Below are 21,761 nucleotides of genomic sequence, written 5' to 3'. Positions count from 1 at the left end.
TTACATACCTGAAAATAATAACAATTGAAAATTACTTCAGATAGGCAGACTATATTTTGTTTTTGTTTTTTTTTTAAAGCTAAATATAGTTGATGTGGCATGTTATTTGATACAGAGAACATGCCAGGAATGGGAATGACTAACCCTCCCACCTCATTCATCTCAAACAGTCATTTGATTTTTGGGTAAAAATGTGGGTATGATAATGGGAATGTTTTTCTTTGGAATGCACTCAGCCTCACTGTCATTTCCCTAATCAGATAACGAGCTCCCCATTTTATATGATTTTTAAAAAGTAGGGATATTGTGCATTGATCTAGTTTAACGTGTAATTTGATATTTCTTGTAGTCCTATGGATGTTTACTGAGAACTGAGTTATAATAATTTAGTAGCAAGTAAGTGTGTAAGGCTGAAGCCTTAAGCTGGAATCTTCTTGGATTCTTCTGCTTTTTTCATTCCTGTTGTGCTGGTTGCAGAATTTTCTTGTGCAATATCCAAAATATTGTTGCAGAAATGCTTCCACAATTTATGAGAAGCAACTGCACTTTCACTAAATGTCTGTAGATGAAAGCAGGATACAAGTAGTCACATCAGGTTCCTGTTGTACAATTGCTTATATCACAATGTAGCAAATGCTGAACATAATCTTGGCCTTACATAGCAATTGCCGTTTTAAAAACTGCCAGAAGTACTCTGCATATTAAATATAGGTAAGTTTTATCTCTAAAGATAGCTTTTCTGTTTTGCAGTATCTGGAACTTCGATATAATAAATATATGCGTCTACTTGGAACTGTGATGTTTATGACACTGACGGCAAGTAAAGCATATAATGCTTGTGGTGATCTATACACTTATGAATAAATGTGTTCTAAATAATAGTTGCATCATATTTTATTATGAAATATTAAGATGTCTCCTTTATTCAAAAGTAGTTGTTTTTAATGGCAGTTAATGATAGTTCAAATCTGCCACGCTGCCCACTTACAACTGCAAAACTGTATACTTACATATGGTTTAATATACAATTTTCCTCAACTGTCCTCTCCTGTCTTCTCAAACTATAGGCCCCTTCTACACTGCCATATCATCCAGATTATCAAAGCAAAAAATCCACATTATCTGCTTTCAACTGAATTATGAGTCTACACTGTCATATAATCCAGTTCAAAGCAGATAATCTGGATTTTATACGGAAGTGTAGAAGGGTCTTATGTCCTTAACACCTTTTTTATCCACACTCAGGCCCCTTCTACTTCTATGTAAAATCCAGATCTGCTTTGAACTGGATTCTATGGCAGCCTAGACTCATATAATCCAGTTCAAGCAGATAATGTGGATTATTAGTTTTGATAATCTTGATTATATGTAGAAAGGGCTTCTGCTAACTGTTTAAGCCATATCCCCTTCTCATTTTATCATTGTATAGCTAAACTATAGAATTAATTGCTTGACAATTCTGTAATGTATATACATATATGCACTTACATATTCATAGGTAATTCAGGGCCCTTCTACACTTGCTGTAAAACCCGGAAATAACTGAGTTAAAATGGGGTATTGGTTAAACAAGGAATTGGGTTAAGAGCTTAAAAGAAGGTATTAAAAAGATGTGCTTAAAACCCGATTCCTTCTGAAAGAATTGCAACTTTGCATGACTCTATATCCCTGCAGTCATGTAAAACGTGCTTTCCTTTCTTCCACCCCTGTGGAGAGCATAGTGTGCTTTTTAAAACCCCGTAACAGCTGATCAACTGACTTGGCTGTGAAACAGACACACAGGTGGTTCAAGGGAAGAACAAATGGAGAGCAATTAGAACTCTCTAAAACTCTTTATTTTATACTTTATCATCTTAAACAGAAATTGAATTAAGAATTGAGGGAAGAGGGAGATTCCACAGAAAGTTTTTTTTAAATTCCCTCTGTTATGTGCTGGGCCTCATATGCATACATGTAAATCTGCTTGTGTTTATATTAAGATATTTGAATGCAGATCCAGCAGATAATGGAGGGAAATTGTTTTTAAAAAAACTTCTGCCAGATGTCCTCTTTTGCCCTCTATTTTGATCTGCTTCAAAAGAAGGCTGTGAGGACACCGGGGGACCATATCTTGGAACTGACAAGTTTGTGTGAGAACCTGCTGCCAGGTCCTGGGATTTTTTGTCTTTGATTTTAAGCATGGATTTTGGCGCTGTGTGGAAGCATCCTCAGTGTAAACTGCCACCAAAAATAATTTTAAAAGATACAATCTATGTCACATGTGTGTTTGTTCCACTTCTACAGATCTTATATACTGGAATTGTAATCTATTCTCCATCACTGGCTTTGAATCAAGGTAAGGCATTCCTTTCCTGTAACAGCACTTTTCAAAACAGCAAGGAAAAGATAGAACAGGTCAGCTGTATGATATTACAAGATTTATTACAATCCCTAGAGGTGTTTCACTTGTGCCAAATACTCAACAGTTAACTGAAAATGCAACTTGTAGTTTTCTACAGTTCTAGCATGTATTATACTGGAATTAATTATTTGTATGATTTAGCCACTAATGAAGTTTTAAAATAATTTACAGAGAAATCCTTTGCATGTTTACTTAGAAGGAATCCTATTGTTTTTATTGGGGCTTAATCCTAACTCAGTGTACATTGGATTGTGACTGAAAACATGTTGAAGAAATAAAAAAAGACATTGGGTTTAGTGATTTTAGAGAAAGGAAGGCACTGGAAAAACAGGCTCTTCAGAGTTGGCAGATATTGTCTGTCTTTTTTTGCCACTCACTGTATTTCTGGATAAAGTTCAATTGCTACCATACTACACCAACAAGATTCTGGCCTCTATGCTTAGAAGGTTTTATAACCAATTTGTTAAGGAAAAATCCAACAGGCACAGATTTGCCTTTAAAATTTTGCCACTGATGTATAAAGGCAGTTTGGGAGGATAGCTGCTTCAAAGCCTGCATCTACACTGCCATATAAAATCCAGGGTGCTCCAGACTTCAGAGAAATGTGCACCAAATAACCCTGCTGAGCAGAAATGTCATATTGTGTTTTGCTGATTTGTCTTTTCTTGTCTTCTGTCTCCACACCTCTCCCCAAAACCTGGGCTTTCCCAAGCAGCTGTCCCCATGTCATCGCGGTTTGAGAAGGGTGTGGGTGCCCTCCTCAGTTCTCCAAGAAGAACCAAGATGGGCTGTGGGGATTGACCCCTCGGTAGTTGCAAGACTACATAGTCAGTCCCCACAGGTCCCATACCCCATTAGACCCGGGCCTTTCATGGGGTATCAAATTAATTCAGGGTTTACCTGCTTTGTCCTGAATTAATCCTCTTTTACTGGAGGCGTCGTGTGTACACCACTGGTAAAAGTCTGACAGGGCCTGCATTTTGGGCCCTGCCTGGAAGGGCCCCCAGATTATCTGCTTTGAACTGGAATATATGGTAGTGTAGACTCATATAATTCAGTTCAAATCAAATAATATGGATTATATGGTAGTTTAGATTCAGCCTAACTTTTCATGTAGTAGTGCAATCCTAATTCAAAAATGTGCTGGTTTGAGCAGGCTAGGATTACACACAATTCTTTTCCAAGACTGAGAATAGTTTGGATTCAGCAATACCTAAATTGGTATGATGTATTTTAAATTGGCACTCAGGCCCCTTCTACACTGCCAAATAATCCAGATTATCAAATTGGATAATCTACATTATCTGCTTTGAACTGGATTATGTGAGACCCCTTCGACACTGCCATATAAAATCCAGATTTTCTGCTTTGAACCGGATTATATGGCAGCAGGCCTGTAGCGAGGGGGCGGTTTTAGGGGTTCAACCCCCCCCCCCGGAAATTTTTCAGGTTATAAAAAAAACCTGGTTTACTCATGAATTTTAACTGGTTAACCAAATCCCCATGCTAAGTCTATGAGACACAAAACATTAAGAGTCCCTCCAGGCACTATCTCAAGCAGATATTGACAGGTTTGTAGCGGGGAGGGGTGTGTGCTAGGGGTTAAACCCCCCCCCCCCCGAAATTTTCAAAACTCCTCCCGAAATTTTTTTCTGGCTACGGCCCTGTATGGCAGTGTAGACTCATATAATCCAGTACAAAGCAGATAATGTGGATGATTTGTTTTGATCTGGATTATATAACAGTGTAAAAGGGGCCTGTACGAGTCTACACTGCCTTATAATTCAGTTCCAAGCAGATTATCTGGATTTTATATAGCAGTGTTGATGGGGCAATAGTATAATTATAATTTTTTGCTTATCCTGTTTGCATCTTGTCCTCTACATTAATTTAAAAATATTTTATATAAATGTTTTTTTAAAACTATATTTTTTGTTTATATTCTTAGTTACAGGATTCCAGTTGTGGGGATCTGTTGTTGCAACAGGACTAGTTTGTACTTTCTACTGCACACTGGTATGTGAGCAGCTCATTTTAATAAATATATTAAAGTGTTACCTATTAATAAAAGTTATCAATAAAACACTGCAAAATTTAACTTTCATCTTAGGCCCCTTCCACACAGCTGTTTAAAATTCCCCATTATCTGCTATGAACTGGATTATATGGCAGTGTGGACTCAGATAACCCAGGTCAAAGCAGATATTGTGGATTCTTTGCCTTGATATTCTGAGTTATATGGTTCTGTGGAAGGGCCCTTAGCTATAGCACCCTATTTTTTTCTTTATTTTTGTAACAAGAATTCCTGGCTGATGAGAGGAATTGAATGTTTTGCAAGCAAGAGAATATCCTTGCTGAGAAGACCTCACCCCAGTTTGATGTTCATATTAAGTATGGAATAATGGTCTTAAAGAAGGGACTATAAGCCCTTCCAGACAGGGCCCATATCCTGGGCCCTGTTGGATTTTTATCCGAGGCGTAAACCTTGTTTTGTCCCAAATTATTCATATATCCCATTAGATCCGGCCCTTCCTGAAAGGCCTGGCTCTAAGCGCTTTGGGCCCTGTGGGGACAGACTACTGGGACTGTTTCTGCAGTCCCAGTAGTCTGTCCCCACGGCCCAATTCACTTCTTCGAGCCCCATGAGCCCAGAGAAGCAAAGAGAATACCCCCCCTCCCCAGCCTCCCACTGAAAACCTTAAAGAAAAATTTACAGCACTGCCATTAGGCCTCTCTTGAGGCCTCCTGGAGCATATCAATGACACGATGGGGGGGGGGGGGGTTGCTCCTGCTCTCCCTGCCAATCTAGGAGGCCTGCAGAGAGGCATCATGGTGGGCCGGTAAGTTTTCCTTTTACTTTAAGGCTTTTGGGGTTGGATGTTGGGAGTGGCCCCATTCGAGCATGGTAGCTACCACGCTGTAATCTGGACAGCCCCCCCCCCCCCCCCCCCCCGGGAAAGCCCGGGTCTTTCAGAAGGGCGTGGGAATTTAAACTCACTTTGGAGCGGGTTTAAGCCCTGCCTGGAAGAGCCCTAATAGGAAACAGATCAGATTACTCTATCCCTCTTTTTCCATGCCATTTGATAGTATTTTTAAAAATATCTCTCTAAGACCCCTTCTACACAGCTGTATAAAATCCACATTGAACTGGATTATATGGCAGTGTGGACTCAGATAATCCAGTTCCAAGCAGATATTGTGGATTATCTGCCTTGATATTCTCCTTTCCCCTAATTGTTTTTTCAATTATATTATAATATTAAGTAACCTTAATATTATATAGAGTAAGATAGTTTTAAAGAGTTCTAATTGCTCTCTGTTTGGTGTGTCAGTTTGACAGCCCAATCAACTGTTTCTGGCGTTTAAAAAGTGGACATGCTGGAGCCTGGAGGAGGGAAGGAAATCACATGTTTTTCATATAATCCAGTTCAAAACAGATAATGTGGATTATCTGCGTTGATGATCTGGATTATATGACAGTGTAGATCCAGCCTGGGATGAGTAGGCATCTTTCTTCAGTGCTTTCGAGGCAAGTTAGAAAATTTCTCATTAGAGGGCTTTTCATCTAGTGCATGCACCATGTTTTCAGATAGGTTTACTTTCAGAGGCTTAAAGATAAAGCCAGTTTTCTACATCATATTCTTAATTAAGTATATTTAACTTCAATCAAATAACTTCTCTTGGGCCAGTCGAACCACTGCCCCCAAGAAACCTTCTATGGTCTGATATCTAGTAGAATGGTTCTCCTTCTCCCCATGTAGCTCATGCCCAGTAATTGTGAATACAAAACAGTTAAAAGTAGCTGATGTAGAATACTGGTCCAAATCAAAATGGTCAAGCTCATTGTTTTCTAGTGAAATGCAATGAAAGTAATTTTTTTCTTCTTTTTAAGGATAAACATGTACTCTCTTTTTTATATCAATAGCTTTATAATTGGTGAGACTTTGTCTGATTGAGAGTACAGACACTGATATTTCACAAAATAGAAATAATTTCTTATAATGAGATGATGATGTTTATTTATACCCCACTTTTTCTCTCCACAAAGGAGACTTAAAGTGGCTTACATGAAAGAATTTCAATACAATTTAAATCTATAGATATTCAAACATTAAAAAATTAATTATCAATATCAATAGATTGTGCATGGAGATGTTTATTTAGATAGCAGAGATAATTTGCTGTACACAGTATCTGCCTTTCTGATAGGGTGGACTCAAGGCAGTAATCTGGACTGATGTCTTCCAGTTTATCATGATGATAAGTGGATTTTTGGCAGTGATTATTCGAACATTAATAATTAAAGGAGGATTTGGCCCCATTATAGAGGATGCTCGCCGTGGAGGAAGATTACGATATTGGGAGTAAGTGTTCTTTTTATTTGATATCATTATAAGTACCTCAGATATTAGTAATGGTGTTTAAAGTTTGTGAGCTTAAGTTATGATGAGTGAATAGCACCAGAGCAGACCTTACCACAACGTAACAATTAAAATATGCTAAACTTTAGGCTGCAGATAAGTTCTTAATGCCTCATTTTTCCAAGTAAAGGTAAAATTAATGATTAAACTCTTTTGCAAATAAACTATATTATAAAAATATGATTTTTCAATTAATATCAATTTATTACATGTATTACGGGGACATGAGAGAAGCATCCCACAGGATGGTAAAACATCTGGGCGCCCCCTGAGCATGGTCCTTGCAGATGGTCAATTATCTCACATCATAAGTGACTTGCAGTTTCCCAAGTTGCTCCTGACATGGAAAAAAAATACATGTATTATTACTTAAAATTTATCATGAAATCACATTTATATTAAAATTACTTTGTTAAACTGTACAAATTTGAATACATCTTTCAGTTTTTTAAACTTTACATTTAGTTAATGAGATATTACAGATTGCTTGTCAACAATCAGTTCATCATACTTTGAAATTATGTACTGAGTGTCTGACCTGAGAGAAAGAATCAGTTATTCATGTAATCTGGCAGGTGCCCTCACAACAAAGGCAGGGAAGAAGCTGAAAACACAGCAAAGAGACACGACTCTTATTTTTCCTGAACTAGAGACAGACTGATGATAGTTGGTTGCCACAGGTCACATGAAAAACAGGAGAGTGCATAGTGGCATTCAACCTGCCAAGTTACATGATTTGACTAGTGGAAAGTGGGGTTAAGCAGGGCACAAGTTATGCATAGACAAAGTACTGATTATTTCAGGCACAAGTACTCGTGACACTTGCACTTTCTTTTACATCCTGTACATTTTTCACAGACTCTGAAATCATTTGGCAGGTCGCCAGTGGCCCACAGACTGTATGTAGTGCCGGTCTGCTACAGAGGAATCCGGTTATTAATTAATGAAATTCTCATCAAAGAAAGAGAAAGAATAACTTATTCACCCATGTGAAGGTTCCTCTTAGATAAAAAGCATGTCTTCTAAAAACATGCTAAAATATCATATATTTTGATCTTCCATCATATAATGGAATCTACATCTGAGGGTGACAAAGATGGGGGCTTTGGTTGGAACAGACTCCATAGAAAGAATAAAAAACATTAGTACTGGCAGACTAGTTTCAGAAAATAGTCCTTCATCTTCATGTATTTAAACAAACAGCGGCAAAGTGTGCCCATTTTGGTCAGTTCTAGCAACAATCCAGTTCAGTAGTTCTTTAGGCTAATGCTGTCCAGATGCATAACGCTTAGATGCCATGATAGTTCCACATACAATTGATTTATCTTTTCTCTCTGATATTCAGAATTCTTCAAAGTATAGTGAATGTATCATACTGTCCAGAAAGTTGAAGCTATTTTCATTGAACCTTTTTAGCCTCAAAGACATTGATTTGCACATTAAAAAGCATGGAAACTATTAGAAGATATATATTTAGTCACTAAAGGACTTCAGGGTGTTTATTTCACCTCATCACATGGAGTTGTTGCATGCCAACTGGAAATTTTGGGATACACCAAATAGTTTTTGTTTATATGTTTAGCTTCTTAGAATGCTTTGACTGGCTGCTAGATCAGGGCCCTTCCAGACAGGGCCCAAAATTTGGGCCCTGTCGGACTTTTACCTGAGGCGTCCAAATGACACCTCAAGTAAAAATGAATTAATTCGGGACAAAGCAGGAAAAGCCTGCTTTATCCTGAATTAAAACAGTCATCAAGACCTTCAGTTTATCTCAAAAATTAATTTCTTTAGAATGAAGGCATTTATTTTTTCTCATTTTATTCCAGTCCTATCTATCCTATTGAGAAAGAGTAGATAGAATATTTAAATTTTAATTAAGATACACAAAGCCATTAAGAAAAATGCATATTCTTAATGCCCTAATTTCTTCTTTTTATCCCTAAAGGTTATATCCTTAATGTCTTCTAATTTTACTCATTACTTATTATTTTACTTCCAGGATTCTTTCTTACCTATGTCCAAACCACTTGAGAGAAATTTCTCCTCATAGAATTATGTTTCATTCAATGTGGGGAACTATCACCATGGTTGCTTTTCTGGAAATTCAGTTTGCATTTTGTGATCTGTTTTTTTCTTTTAGTTTTGATCCTAACCCTTTGAAAAGGCATACTTTCTGGACTGTCGTTGTTGGTGGCACTTTCACTTGGCTTGGCATATATGGAGTAAATCAGTCTCAAGTTCAGCGATATGTTGCTTGTAAAACACGACTCCATGGAAAACTGTAAGCTCACATATTATAAATTTGATGTTCTGGTCAAGAAAACCTCATGTGTAGCAGTAGACTGCATACATGCGCTTACATGTGCAGATGTTTAGTGTGGGATTCAGCTTACATATGATAGATATGTACGTAGTTTTACGAGGGCTATCCAGAAAGTACATGATGTTTTGGAATTAAAAAAGAACAAAGTATAGGATAAACCACTTACGATATGCAGTTGAAAGCCACACTGAAATAGTACATTTCAACATAGTCCTCATTCAGATTTAGGCACTTATCACAGTGAGGAATGACTTTGGAAAGTTCATACCCTCAACACTTTCCCGCCGCTGCAACCCGCATTATTGCAATGCTGAAACTCAGCCAGGCTGAACAATAAATGCAAAGGGAAGCAAGCAAACTCCGGAAAGCGGCCTGGAGGAGAGCAGCTCCCGAGGAGAAGCAGGCAGGATCGGCCAGGTTTTGCAAGCAACCAGGATTGGCTGGCAGGAAGGGAAAGGAAGCCTCAATGCTGTCTGTCTTCAGATCCCTTTGCTAAAGAAGCGAGAGCTGAGTTTTTCCTTGCTTCCCTTTGCATTCATTGTTCAGCCTGGCTGAGTTTCAGCATTGCAATAACGCAGGTCGCAGCGGCGGGAAAGTGTTGAGGGTATGAACTTTCCAAAGTCATTCCTCACTGTGATAAGTGCCTAAATCTGAATGAGGACTATGTTGAAATGTACTATTTCAGTGTGGCTTTCAACTGCATATCGTAAGTGGTTTATCCTATACTTTGTTCTTTTTTAATTCCAAAACGTCATGTACTTTCTGGATAGCCCTCGTATCATCCAGTAAACATCAGGCATATACCTGATTCTAAAAAGTGATTCACACATGGAATTTTTTTTTCTATATATGGTTTATCCATTAAAGAAATTAAGGGTTTTTTCATCATTTGCCAAAAGCTATTATTTGTTTAAGAAAAACCAATAACACATTACTTCACATTATATAGTTGTTAAAACATAGCAATGAATGATATCTTATTAAACTATAGTGTTGGCCAAGAGTGCCTGATGTTTTAAGAACTTTTAAAAATAAATTTAAAAGATTTTACATTTAGAGTAATGTAATGTAATTGTATTTCCGATATTTACTGTATATAATGCTATGATGTTGTAAATTAAAAACAAAAAAAGAGCTATTTAATACTAAAACCCCTTTGTGACTTTTAGCCCACCTTGTATTTGTCTTACGGTGTATCCAAGGATCTTGAGTTTTGTGAATATGATATAATAAAGGCAGAAGGAAAGGATGAAATGAAGACAGTACCACAGGTGGATTGCTTAATCAAGGAAACCATGCCCCTAGAATCATAGAATCATAGAATAGAGTTGGAAGAGACCTCATGGGCCATCCAGTCCAACCCCCTGCCAAGAAGCAGGAAATCGCATTCAAAGCACCCCCGTCAGATGGCCATCCAGCCTCTGCTTAAAAGCCTCCAAAGAAGGAGCCTCCACCACAGTCTGGGGGAGAGAGTTCCACTGCCGAACAGCTCTCACAGTGAGGAAGTTCTTCCTGATGTTCAGATGGAATCTCCTTTCCTTCTCTTCTGCAGGCTAAGCATGCCCAGTTCTTTAAGCCGCTCCTCATAGGGCTTATTCTCCAGACCCTTGATCATTTTAGTTGCCCTCCTCTGGACGCTTTCCAGCTTGTCAACATCTCCCTTCACTTGCGGTGCCCAGAATTGGACACAGTATTCCGGGTGTGGTCTGACCAAGGCAGAATAGAGGGGTAGCATGACTTCCCTGGATCTAGATGCTATACCCCTATTTATGCAGGCCAGAATCCCGTTGGCTTTTTAACCCTGATTTTCTGAAACCTGAGCAGAGCAGTTGATGATTTCATATCTTGGAAATTTCTCATTCATAGGTCACCCTATGTTGAGATTGACATGATGTCAAATATCACCAGCAAAATAAAATTAGAAAATAATGTTTGGTTTAACAATAATTTATAATCTTGCTAGTTCAGTAAGCATCATTCAAAGGGTTTCAAAGACAGTATTGCCATGTGTGTAGAAACCAAGTGTAATCCAGCTGGATGCATAAGTTGAGACAGTTTTTGACTTGCTTTCTAAGTCAGACCTGTATGTAGAACCACTCTAGGATGTTGTAACAGTTTCACCTCAATTTTCCATTGAGGTCGATTATTTCTTTCTATGGAGGTTTTGTATTTAAATATTGAGTCGTATTCTTGCATTTTGTTTGAATTTACATTTTTACAATGAAGTTTGGGGGTTTTTTTAGAATAATTTATTGTTTTCAAGTTGGTCTCAACTTATAGCAACCCTATGAATGAGACACCTCCTAGAGACCCTTTTATTAACAGTCCTGCTCAGATCTGCAGACTTAGGGCTATGACTTCCTTGTTCACATTCAAATAAGTCCACTTGTAATGCTGTCTTATTCTTTCTTTCCTGTCTTGGCAGGGAGTTGGACTGAATGGCCCACAAGGTCTCTTCCAACTCTATGATTCTATGATTCAACTTAATTAAACATTATTGTATTTTCCTGCCAGTCATTTGCTACCATTTAAGGCTTTTGTGTGCATGCCTTCAGAATAGTTTCGGCTGCCCTTCTTGTTCAGTCCTTTTTAGTTGCAGAATCATAAGTTATGAGTATTGTTTGTGCTTTATGAATTTTTTTCCTAAGGGGACTGAGCTTATTTTCTGCCTCATTATTGTACATCATTTACACTATTTTCTCAGCATGAATTCCTCCTTTCACTTTATACCACCATGGAGCAGTGGCTTCCATAATTCTCTCTACTCATAGTCATTTGCTTATTCTTGTAGTTGGAGAACATTGAGAAAGCGTAAGACAGCATTACAAGTAGAACTTGCCACAACAGTGCTCAGTGTCACCATTGCATGCCTGAGATTGCTACTTTCCAAGTGCATGGGATAGTCCAAGATGGCAGAATCACAGTATCAATTATTCTGTTTTCCTGCATTCTTGGATAATGGTCCAAGGATGGTAAGCAATATTCCCAGGTTTAGGTCAGACAGATAGATATCAACTGTAAAGAAGCAACCAAAAAGTAGGGCCAGATTGGTCTAAGGTTAAAGCCAAGTCATTTATACAAGCATTGGGTAAAAGGCAAAAATAGAAATAATCCACATTTTCCAGAGTTTCAGAGGGCAACTGTAGGTAAGGAACAAACAAGAAGCATATTTTTAAGGGGTCTTCTACTGCCACTTGGTACTTTTGGGAAATGCAGGTTATGATGTTCCTTTTTGGTACTTAGCTGTAATTCTACTTTCAGTCTAATGAGTGATAGAACCCTCATTCCTTTCCTCTCGTGGCCCTGGTTCCTTTTGAATTACAGTTCCAGTTCTTGTAAAAACTATAGTTCCAGTTCACTAGTAAATGTTTTGGGGTCTTTTTCCAAAAATGATTGCTCCAGTAGCTGGCCTCCATAACCATCTCCATCAAGTTAAGCTATCCATGCCCACTGTACATCCGTTCATCTCAACACTTAGTGCAATTGGAATTGCTGCAAAGCAGGCAGAAGTAAGGTGATATGCTCATTGGGCCCACCATCTCTTTGAAACACTCTCCCCCATTTCCCTATTTACCATGGTGGCTGCTAAGAACTGAGGAGGCAAATATGACCTCATTCTTGTAGTACTCTGATGGCCATGGCCATTGTATTGGAATTTACCTCACTACTCTTTTTATTCATATCCTGTCAGTCTTTTCTAAGGTGGTCACATTTCATTTAAACAGCCCAGTAAGTAGTTTATATATAGGCTGTTACTTTTGCTGGAGTAGCTGTTGAGTGCATAGCATTATTGCATGATGTCCTTCTTCTGAAATTTTGTCAACCTGCAATATTATTTGGCCCAGCCATATTTGTGTTTATCGCTATTATTGACTAGATGTCCTGTTCCCATCTGTAAAGCTTTATAGAAGTAATTGTATCTAAATCAAGTCAGTCTAATTTCAATAAGCCGTTTTGTTATTTTATTTATTTATTTACAGTATTTATATTCCACCCTTCTCACCCCGAAGGGGACTCAGGGCGGATTACAATGAACACATATATGGCAAACATTCAATGCCAACAGACAAACAACATTCAGTTTTAGACAGACACAGAGGCATTTTTTAACATCTTTCCAGCTTCACGATTCCGGCCACAGGAGGAGCTGTTGCTTCACCGTCCATTGGTGGCTGTTCTTCTTTCATTCTTTTCCTCGTGAGCAGTTTTATGGTGTTGTAGATTAATTAAATTAGCCTCCCGCATAAAGCGTACCTGAATTTTCCCTACTTGACAGATGCAACTGTCTTTCGGGGCTGCTAGGTCAACAGCAAGCCGGGGCTATTTTTTTTTTAATGGTCGGAGGCTTAACCCGACCCGGGCATCGAACTCCTGACCTCTCGGTCAGTAGTGATTTATAGCAGCTGGTTACTAGCCAACTGCGCCACAGTATGTTATTCTGTCATACATTTGATTCTCTGATACTATGAAGAACAGGTTGCTTCCAATAGTTGAGATTCTTTGAGTATACTATATCTGTGCATTTGCACAAACTTCCCTCCTTTCCCACACAGATGTGGGGTCTGTATTCTTACGTGGCTGCTCAGTTGGAACCAAGTCAAATAAGAGAGTCACATGTGTACTGTGGGCAAGGTGAGGTTTTCACTCTTGAAGCTGTATAATGTTTTGGGTGATTTCCTCCACAGTGCAAATACTATACGTGAGAATATATAACTCACTGTCCAAAGAGCATTAATAGCAAACACCTTGTGTTCCATATTTCAGCAGTGCGAGCATCATGATTGTCCATATCTTATAATACTTTAATAGGAAATAATGACTGCAAAATTATTTTTGAGCAAAGAATTCCATTTGTTTGCCTGTTAATTCAGTTTGACTGCTTAATGTGCAAGAATGCAATGTGTTGTCTCAGTGGAATAGTGGCAATACTGCTTTTTTCATACTTCTTCAGCAAGAAAACACTTTTAAGGTTCTTAACTTTTCTTACAGCTCACTGTATATAAATCTTGTGGGACTCTGGATAACTCTATCTTCTGCAGTTATGTGTGGACTTTCAATGTACTCTGTATACAAGGATTGTGACCCATGGACAGCAAAATACGTGTCCGCACCAGATCAGGTTTAGTATTAATGATAAATAATTAAGTAAATATGAATTTAGGTTCAATATACTGTTTTATATCTTCCATGTAAATGATTCAGCATTAAATAGGTGTTAGTTTTAAATAATCCTTACAGTTTCTCCAAGCAGGAATAATACAATTAATACGTGATGACTGAGGTCCTAGTTGAATGTAGCAAAAGAGCTATGTGTGAAAATTATGACATTGTTCCCGTCACAACCCCAAAAGCTCACCATTGCTGCCCCCCAGTTGTTTCAGTTGTGGATGGAGAATGGAGGGGATCAAAAAGGTGTTTTCTTTTGTTCCCATGATCTGCCAGTGTCTCCAGAGGTCTCAGAAGAATATATTGATCATGTGTGTCTAAGTGAACATAGCTAGATGTTTCCCTGATCCCCTTCTCTCCATCAGCATTGGAGTGGCCATGGAGAAGGGGGGACTGTCACAGTAGTGCGGGGGCTTGGGACCTTGTGATAGGAGGAGGAAAATAATAATAATAATAATAATAATAATAATAATAATAATAACAACTTTATTTTTGTATGCTGCCTCCATCTCCCCAACGGGGACTCGGAGCGGCTCACATGGAGACAAACCCAATACAAATCACATAACATCATAAAATCAAACAGTTGAAACCACGAGCATCACATTTAAAAACAAATTAAACAGGTCATAGTTTAAAAAACATAGTTAAGAGCAGGAAATATAAACAATCATCCACAGCATTAAAAGGTCCAATGTGGACATAAATGGGCAAACAATCAAACTGATAAAAAGAGTGTCTATATCAAAATAGAACATACATCAAATAGACAAAGCAGGTAGGGAAGATAAATATGGGACGGAAATCAAACTATAACGTGATGGCAAATTTCGATGTGGGTAAGGGCCAGGATATGACAGATTTGTCTAATCGAAGGCACGACAGAACATCCATGTTTTTAACTGCTTCCGAAATACAAATCTCTGCAGTGACCAAAAAGATACACATTATGTCTTAAAATTGGATTGTATTTAAATACATTTTAATGTATGCTTATTTTAATCTTAATGTAACTTTTTATGTTTTATGTTTAGGCACTATGTAGTGCCATTTGTAAGTCACCATGAGTCCCCCCAGGGGTTGAGAAAGGTGTGATATAAATATGGTAAATATCAAATAAATATATACACATACAATTGTAAGGCGAGGTTATGCTTGCATATATCATTAGGGCCCTTCTACACTGTCATATAATTAGGAATATCAAGTCAGATAATCCACATTATCTGCTTTCAACTGGATTATCCAGGTCTACACTGCCATATTATCCAGTTCAAAGCAAATAATCTGGATTTTATACAGCTGTGGAGGGGGCCTAAGAGTGCTTCCAGACAGAACTTCAACCCACACCGAAGCAGGTTTAAGAAACTGTCTTCAGCGTGGGTTTAAGTCCCCACTTCCACCCAAAAGACCTGGGCTTTCCCAGTGGGGTGTCCCCATGCCATCCCAGTAACTTCTGGGATGGCATGGAACCCCCCAGCCCCCCAAAAGTATTAAAGGTAACAAAAACTTTACTGGCCACCATTACGCTGCTCCAGCAGGCCTCCTGGCATGTAGAAAAGGTGGGGTGGTTGGGGGGGGGGGCAGGAGCAATTTTGCTCCTGGTCCTCCCGCCTCCTGGCACATCATTTCTACATGCCAGGAGGCCTGCTGGAGCAGCGTAATAGTAGGCACCCTTTCAGTTCCCTGGGCTCATGGAGCCCAAAAATCCAAGAAAGCTATGTGGATTGATCCCCCTGGACTACCCGGGAGTTAGTCCTCACAGGCCCCATTAGACACTGGCCTTTCAGGTATTTGATTAATTCATGACAAAGTAGGGCTTACCTGTTTTGTCTTGAATTAATTCGCATTTACCATAGACTTCGTTTGGACGCCTCTGGTAAAAGCCTGACAGGCTCCTCATTTTGGGGCCTGTCTGGATGAGCCCTAAGAGGATTATGGACTATGTCTGTCTCAGTCTTTGCTTTTGTTTTTTATGAATGCTCCTGTGCCGTCCGCCGGACAATAAAAAACTATAAAACTGAAACGTGCTGTCCTTTATCCGGGCGAACTGCAAATCCCTATAAGCTGTCCTATAGATATTGAACGACTGAGTCTGGATAACTTCAAAAAAGAATGTTTATTCATACAAGGTTGTAAACCTGGCACAGATCTTAAAGTTGCAGAAAATGAAACAAATTTCTATAGGTTTTAGTCACAGAATTATCCCTGGTTCCAGAAGGCAAAAGTGATTATAAAACCACTATACCCTAATCACGCTGCCTATATTAGAAGGAGAAACTCTTTCCTTCCCTATCTTTACAGCAAAGATTAGTTCTAGAAGCGATGGAATAACTTTGCTCCTCTAACTAGATTTCCTATTCCAGATCAATATAATTCAATACTTATCTAATTTGGATAGGCTTAGATTGGCCTGGTTTTGAGGATGATTTGTCCCAGTTAGCCTTGCACAGCTCCAGCACGTTGGAAGACAATAGCCAGAATGAAGCTCCAAAATGGAGACTAGACCCTGGTAAAAAGGGCGGTCCTAAGATGTTGCACTCTTTGACCAATCACTGCAAAGAAAACTGCAGCCAGCTATTGCAGATTCCAAGCCACTTTTCCTAGGCTTTTGCAGCCAGAGGCTCAAACAAAATGCAAAGGAGGGAAAACAAACAAACGACCAGTAGGTAAGGCAAACCATCGTCCTGGGGGACGGAACACTCCCCGCTAAATTCCCAGGATGTGGGAATTTACCAATCAAAAACATACAAACACCTTTGTATACACAACAATAAAACAGTATAAAACTTACACACTTTGGACAGGCAACACGAGATTGCTGGTTGGTCTGTCCAGGACAGACATTTTGTCCTTACTATGAGTCTTTACCTGAACTTTTCTAACCTTACCGTCAGGGCAAGGAAAGGTCTTTAGTGTAATGCCCATAGGCCAGGCATAGCGGGGCAAGTCTTTGTCCTTTAGCAACACAAGGTTTCCCACCTTGAAATTGTCCTCTGGGGTTTGCCAGAGTCTTCTGGTTGGAAGCTGGCTTAAGTATTCGGCCTTCCACCTCTTCCAGAAGTGGTTGGCTAAGGTCTGCACATGCAAAATTGGTGCCACAGTCCGACCAAATTAACTTAATTGGCCCTCTGAGGGCTATGAACCTTTTCAATGCGTTTATGAATGATGAAGTGTCCATTCCCTCTGCAACCTCTATATAGACAGTTCGTTTTGACAAACAAGTAAACAAACCCGCCCATCTTTTGTTATTTACAACACCACCCCTGGTTTTCCTAGTGACAACCTCCCAAGGACCAAACACATCGATTCCCACATGGGAAAAGGGGGGGGTCTGTCAAAGTCCTGTCCTGAAGTAACTCAGCCATCAGCTGACTCTGACAGTTACGTCTGAGTCGCCGACATTTGACACACTTAAAAATAACACTGCTGACCAAACTTTTAGCATTTACCACCCACAGGCCTTCATTTCTAAGGGTCGCCTCAGTCAGAGTTCTACCTTGATGATGGATTTTCTCATGGTAGTGACGAACCAACAGCAAAGCAATATGGCTATTGGGGGGTACAATGATGGGGTTCTTTATACACACTTTGAGTTTAGCTTTGGCTAACCTTCCTCCAACTCTCAAAATACCCTCCTTGTCTAAAAATGGGTTTAACTCATTTAGAAGACTTTGATTAGGGATGTTGAGCCCTTGCTCTAGCCTAGCTATTTCCTGCTTGAAAGCAGATCTCTGTACTGACTTGAATATGACGCTCTTAGCCTTTATCATATCCTGGACCTGTAAAGGCTCACTATCTTTGCAAGCTAAACGATGTATAAGCCTAGCAACTGCTCTAAGAAGACTGTGCCACTCCGAAAAACGTTCAAAACGGTGTGGTTCCAGGCAAGATCTTTGGCCCATCTTGATTTCTGTGGTTGATTTGCAGGCTTTCACCTCTGCACTTCGTGAGACTTGAGCATTCATAATGTCCGAAAACCTTTGCTCATCTTTCGAGAGCGCTGTGGCTTCGTCTCTCTCAGAGACTTTGAAGATGGAGGAATACTCTGGAGTTATTGCTTGGCAGTAGACTGAGATGTGACTTAGGCAACTGCGCACAAGTGTAGGACGTCCACCTTTAAGCACCTGTGCTTGATTGGAGTCCAACGACGATGGTGGGTGCATCTTGTTTATGCACACTGGGCCTGTAACTGTCCAGCCTAGTGGTAGCAGCTGAGCAATGGGCGCCCCTGGAGGTCCCTTAACTTGGTCGTTCACATAGAACAAGTTCGGACAGTCCGCACCAAGCAAAAGGGCAATGTCCACATCTGGCTGAAAGGCTGGTATGGCATTCTTTAACCGTCGCAAATGTGGATGAGCCTCCACAACTTCTCTAGTTACAATTTGTTTTTTGTTCCGAGGGATGGAGGAACACTCAATCAGGTCTGGCAACTTGAACTGTCTCTTCTGGTCGCAAGAGGAGACAACAAAGCCAGATGCTATGCGACCCTGCAACTTCTTTTTTCCTGCACACGTAGTCATAGTGTAGTCGACCATCTTGGTTTTAAGGTCAAACATGCGGAAGAACTCTGGAGTAGCCAGGGAGGCGTCGCTCTGTGAATCCAGGGCCACATAGAGTCTCTTTCTAAGCCAAGGGCTCTTGGCTGGATATACATCCGCTAGGCAGATAGGATGACAAACTCTGTACTGGTGCGAGTCAGAACACAGCTCTGTACAGGCGACTGCTGAAACTTCCACCTGCATCTCTGGTGCGGCTGGCTTGTCGGTGTCTTCGACTGCTGACTTTTCTTTTGGTGAAGCGTTCTCTTTGGGGTGGGAGATGATATTGGAGTTGTGCATTGCGGTGCAATGCTTGAGGCTGTTGCATTTCTCACACTTGATGTTTTCTTTGCAGTTGGATGCAAAGTGTGGAGTTGCTCCACAGCATCTAAAGCAGATTCCCTGCTTTTGAACTAGCTGTTGCCTTTCTTTGTATGTCTTTCTACTAAACTCCCTGCAGTTGGCCAAGCTGTGAGGCTTTTGGTGAATAGGGCAAAGCAACTCCTTTACCTCCGACCTGGGTTCGTCAGTCTTGTGTTGAGTTTCGACTGCCTTTACGCTGACAGGTCTATTGGCCTCTCTAGGTGGTTTCTTGTCCACTTCAGGTGCCTTCTCTGGCTGGGTCCCTTGGTATAAGGTGGGGAGGCCCGTCTGTGGATCATTCCTTTCTCTGGCTGCCCTGGTGATGAACTGGACCAAATGAGAAAATGGAGGGTATGCCTGGGAGTGGGCCTCCTTGTAGTTGAAGACCTCCTGTCCCCAGCATTCTTGCAAAGTGAAGGGCAGCTTGGTCAAGATCTGCCTCTGGGACAGGTGCTGATCGAGGCACCTCAAACCGGGCAGTTCTGGATTCTCCTTGGCCGACTCTAATTCCGTAAGGAGATCGCTGAGGTCCCACAAGAGTTTGAAGTCTTTGAGTTTTAAAGCTGGGAACCTTTGGAGCTTGTCCATAAGAGATGCTTCAATCTCTGTGCTGGCCCCATACCTCTGCTGCAACCTGGCCCAGGCCTTTTCCAGGGCTTTGTCGGGATCGGCTACGTGGGCTGCGTAGATCTTCTTAACTTGTGAGGATGAGGCTGGGCCCAACCATGCAGCCAGAAGAGTCAGTTCTTCCTCAGGCAATAACTTTAAGTCTCTGATTGCTCTCTGGAAGGTGGCCTTCCAGAGAAGAAATTCCTCAGGCTTGTCCGAAAACTTTTCGACACCCTTGTCCTTAAGATCTCTTCTGGGGCTTCTGATGATGGAGACAAGCTGGGACTCTGGCGTCGAAGGGAACAATTGAGGAGTTTGCTGTTGTGGAGTGGACTCCCACCGTGCACCTTGCGTCAACCTTTGGCCTCTTGGAGGGATGACATCGACCACTGACGAATCGATGGCTCCCTGTGCAGCTGTCTGTAGGGGCCAACTAGCACTCGGCCTTGAGGCCCTGATTGACTGACCTAGGGTTTTAGCAGGAGGCACAGGTAGCTCGAGCAAGGGTGAGCTCCCCGCTATGACGCTCTGCTCTGCAGGAAACTCAAAAGTGACTTTGGGGCCCTGCTCTGGGTAAGGAGAGAAGTCTTCCTGTTCCTCATCCGAAAACTGGCTGTTCATGCTGCCAAGGTGCGCAAACACTTTGGCAGAAGGATCCTGTATTGGTAACTGGCTTACATTTTCTTCTGTGAGTGGCTCAATTAGGGCTTTGGCCAAAGTCTCAGCCCTTACCCTTTTGGCTGCGGCATCCATCTTTATTCTAAGCATCTCTATACGAGCCTGTTCTATTTGCATTTCGCTTTGTCTATGGGCCTGTTCTATTTGCATTTCGCTTCGTCTATGGGCCTGTTCTATTTGCAGTCGTTGCTCTTCTTCTTTAAAGGGAAGGGTGAGATCAGCTGCCTTAGCATCAGCCTCCGCCCCCGCCACTTTACTCTGCAGCTCCAGACGTGCAGCCTCCTTAATGTGCAAGGCAGCTAGGGAAGAGATGGCACTCCCAGCAGCAGAAGACTTGCTAGAGTGGCTGTGTTTAGACGATGCACGCTCCCTTAGTTTAGATACCTGACTAGAGCGGTTGGACTTAAGACTAAGTGCCACAGCAGGTGATTTTAAAAGATTGGTCTCATGGCTGCATAAGGAAGCTAGGATTGCCCTCACCCTATTTTCTTTCTCATTAGTGTCAGCTAAAACACTCACTATTTCTAACTCTGAATCCTTGGCGTTAATGCGCTCGAGGACCTGGACTATCTTAGACACCAAACCCCTCCAAAGACCGAAGGTCTCTTCAAGGTCTGTCTGTAATATGGATGGCACCCTTGTAATACCCAAGCTCTCTATTCTGCCCATTAATGTTACAATGCGCTCCCATGCCGAACCTAACCTCACATGGAGGAGCTCCTTTTCATCTATTAGATGGGCTAGCATCTTGGCTGAAGGGTGCTTTATCCTTTGGGGCCTTTCATTCCTAATTTCAGCCTCAGAAGGAGATATACCATTTGTATCATCTTGAAATTGCATAGACATTATGTATTCTTAATAGCAAGTAAATTTACAACAAAGGCAAATGCAATATACCTGCAAGTAAATTTACAATAAAAGCAAATTCAATATATAATACAATTCACAGCACTTAACCATAGCAATATATATCACTAAGTAACTATACTTTACAAAGATAGTGACCTTTGGCGCCAGACTTTGGTGGGCAAGCTGCAAAATGTCAACTGACAGCAACTTGCCACTTGATACCTCCCTTGCCCGAGTGACGTAAACTGCCAAAATGGCGACTTCGCCAAATTTTCAAGCACCTCGTGCTCTGCGGCTCGAGGCCTGCCGCCGAAGGAGCACCGAGGCTGGCTTTGGAAAGGAGGAGAGAAGAGACGCCTCCTCCCCGCTGTGAAGGGAGGTCACCACCGCAGGTCGATGAAGCAGGTCAC

General features: G+C 40.7%; 1 protein-coding gene across 1 annotated transcript in view; it reads left to right on the top strand.

Moving 5' to 3' along the window:
- Nucleotides 1–21,761, top strand: part of slc5a8 (solute carrier family 5 member 8) — a 44,526-nt gene that overhangs the window by 4,306 nt on the left and 18,459 nt on the right. The window contains exons 2-7 of the mRNA XM_003221058.3: nt 751–816; nt 2,284–2,335; nt 4,350–4,417; nt 6,611–6,765; nt 8,963–9,103; nt 14,135–14,264. Coding sequence (XP_003221106.3) covers nt 751–816; nt 2,284–2,335; nt 4,350–4,417; nt 6,611–6,765; nt 8,963–9,103; nt 14,135–14,264 — 612 coding nt within the window. The remainder of the gene's footprint in view (nt 1–750; nt 817–2,283; nt 2,336–4,349; nt 4,418–6,610; nt 6,766–8,962; nt 9,104–14,134; nt 14,265–21,761) is intronic.

The sequence above is a fragment of the Anolis carolinensis genome, chromosome 5 (genome assembly GCF_035594765.1).
Source record: "Anolis carolinensis isolate JA03-04 chromosome 5, rAnoCar3.1.pri, whole genome shotgun sequence".
NCBI lineage: Eukaryota > Metazoa > Chordata > Lepidosauria > Squamata > Dactyloidae > Anolis > Anolis carolinensis.
The sequence above is the reverse complement of the archived record's forward strand: the minus strand, read 5'-3'. Positions and strand labels throughout refer to the sequence as shown.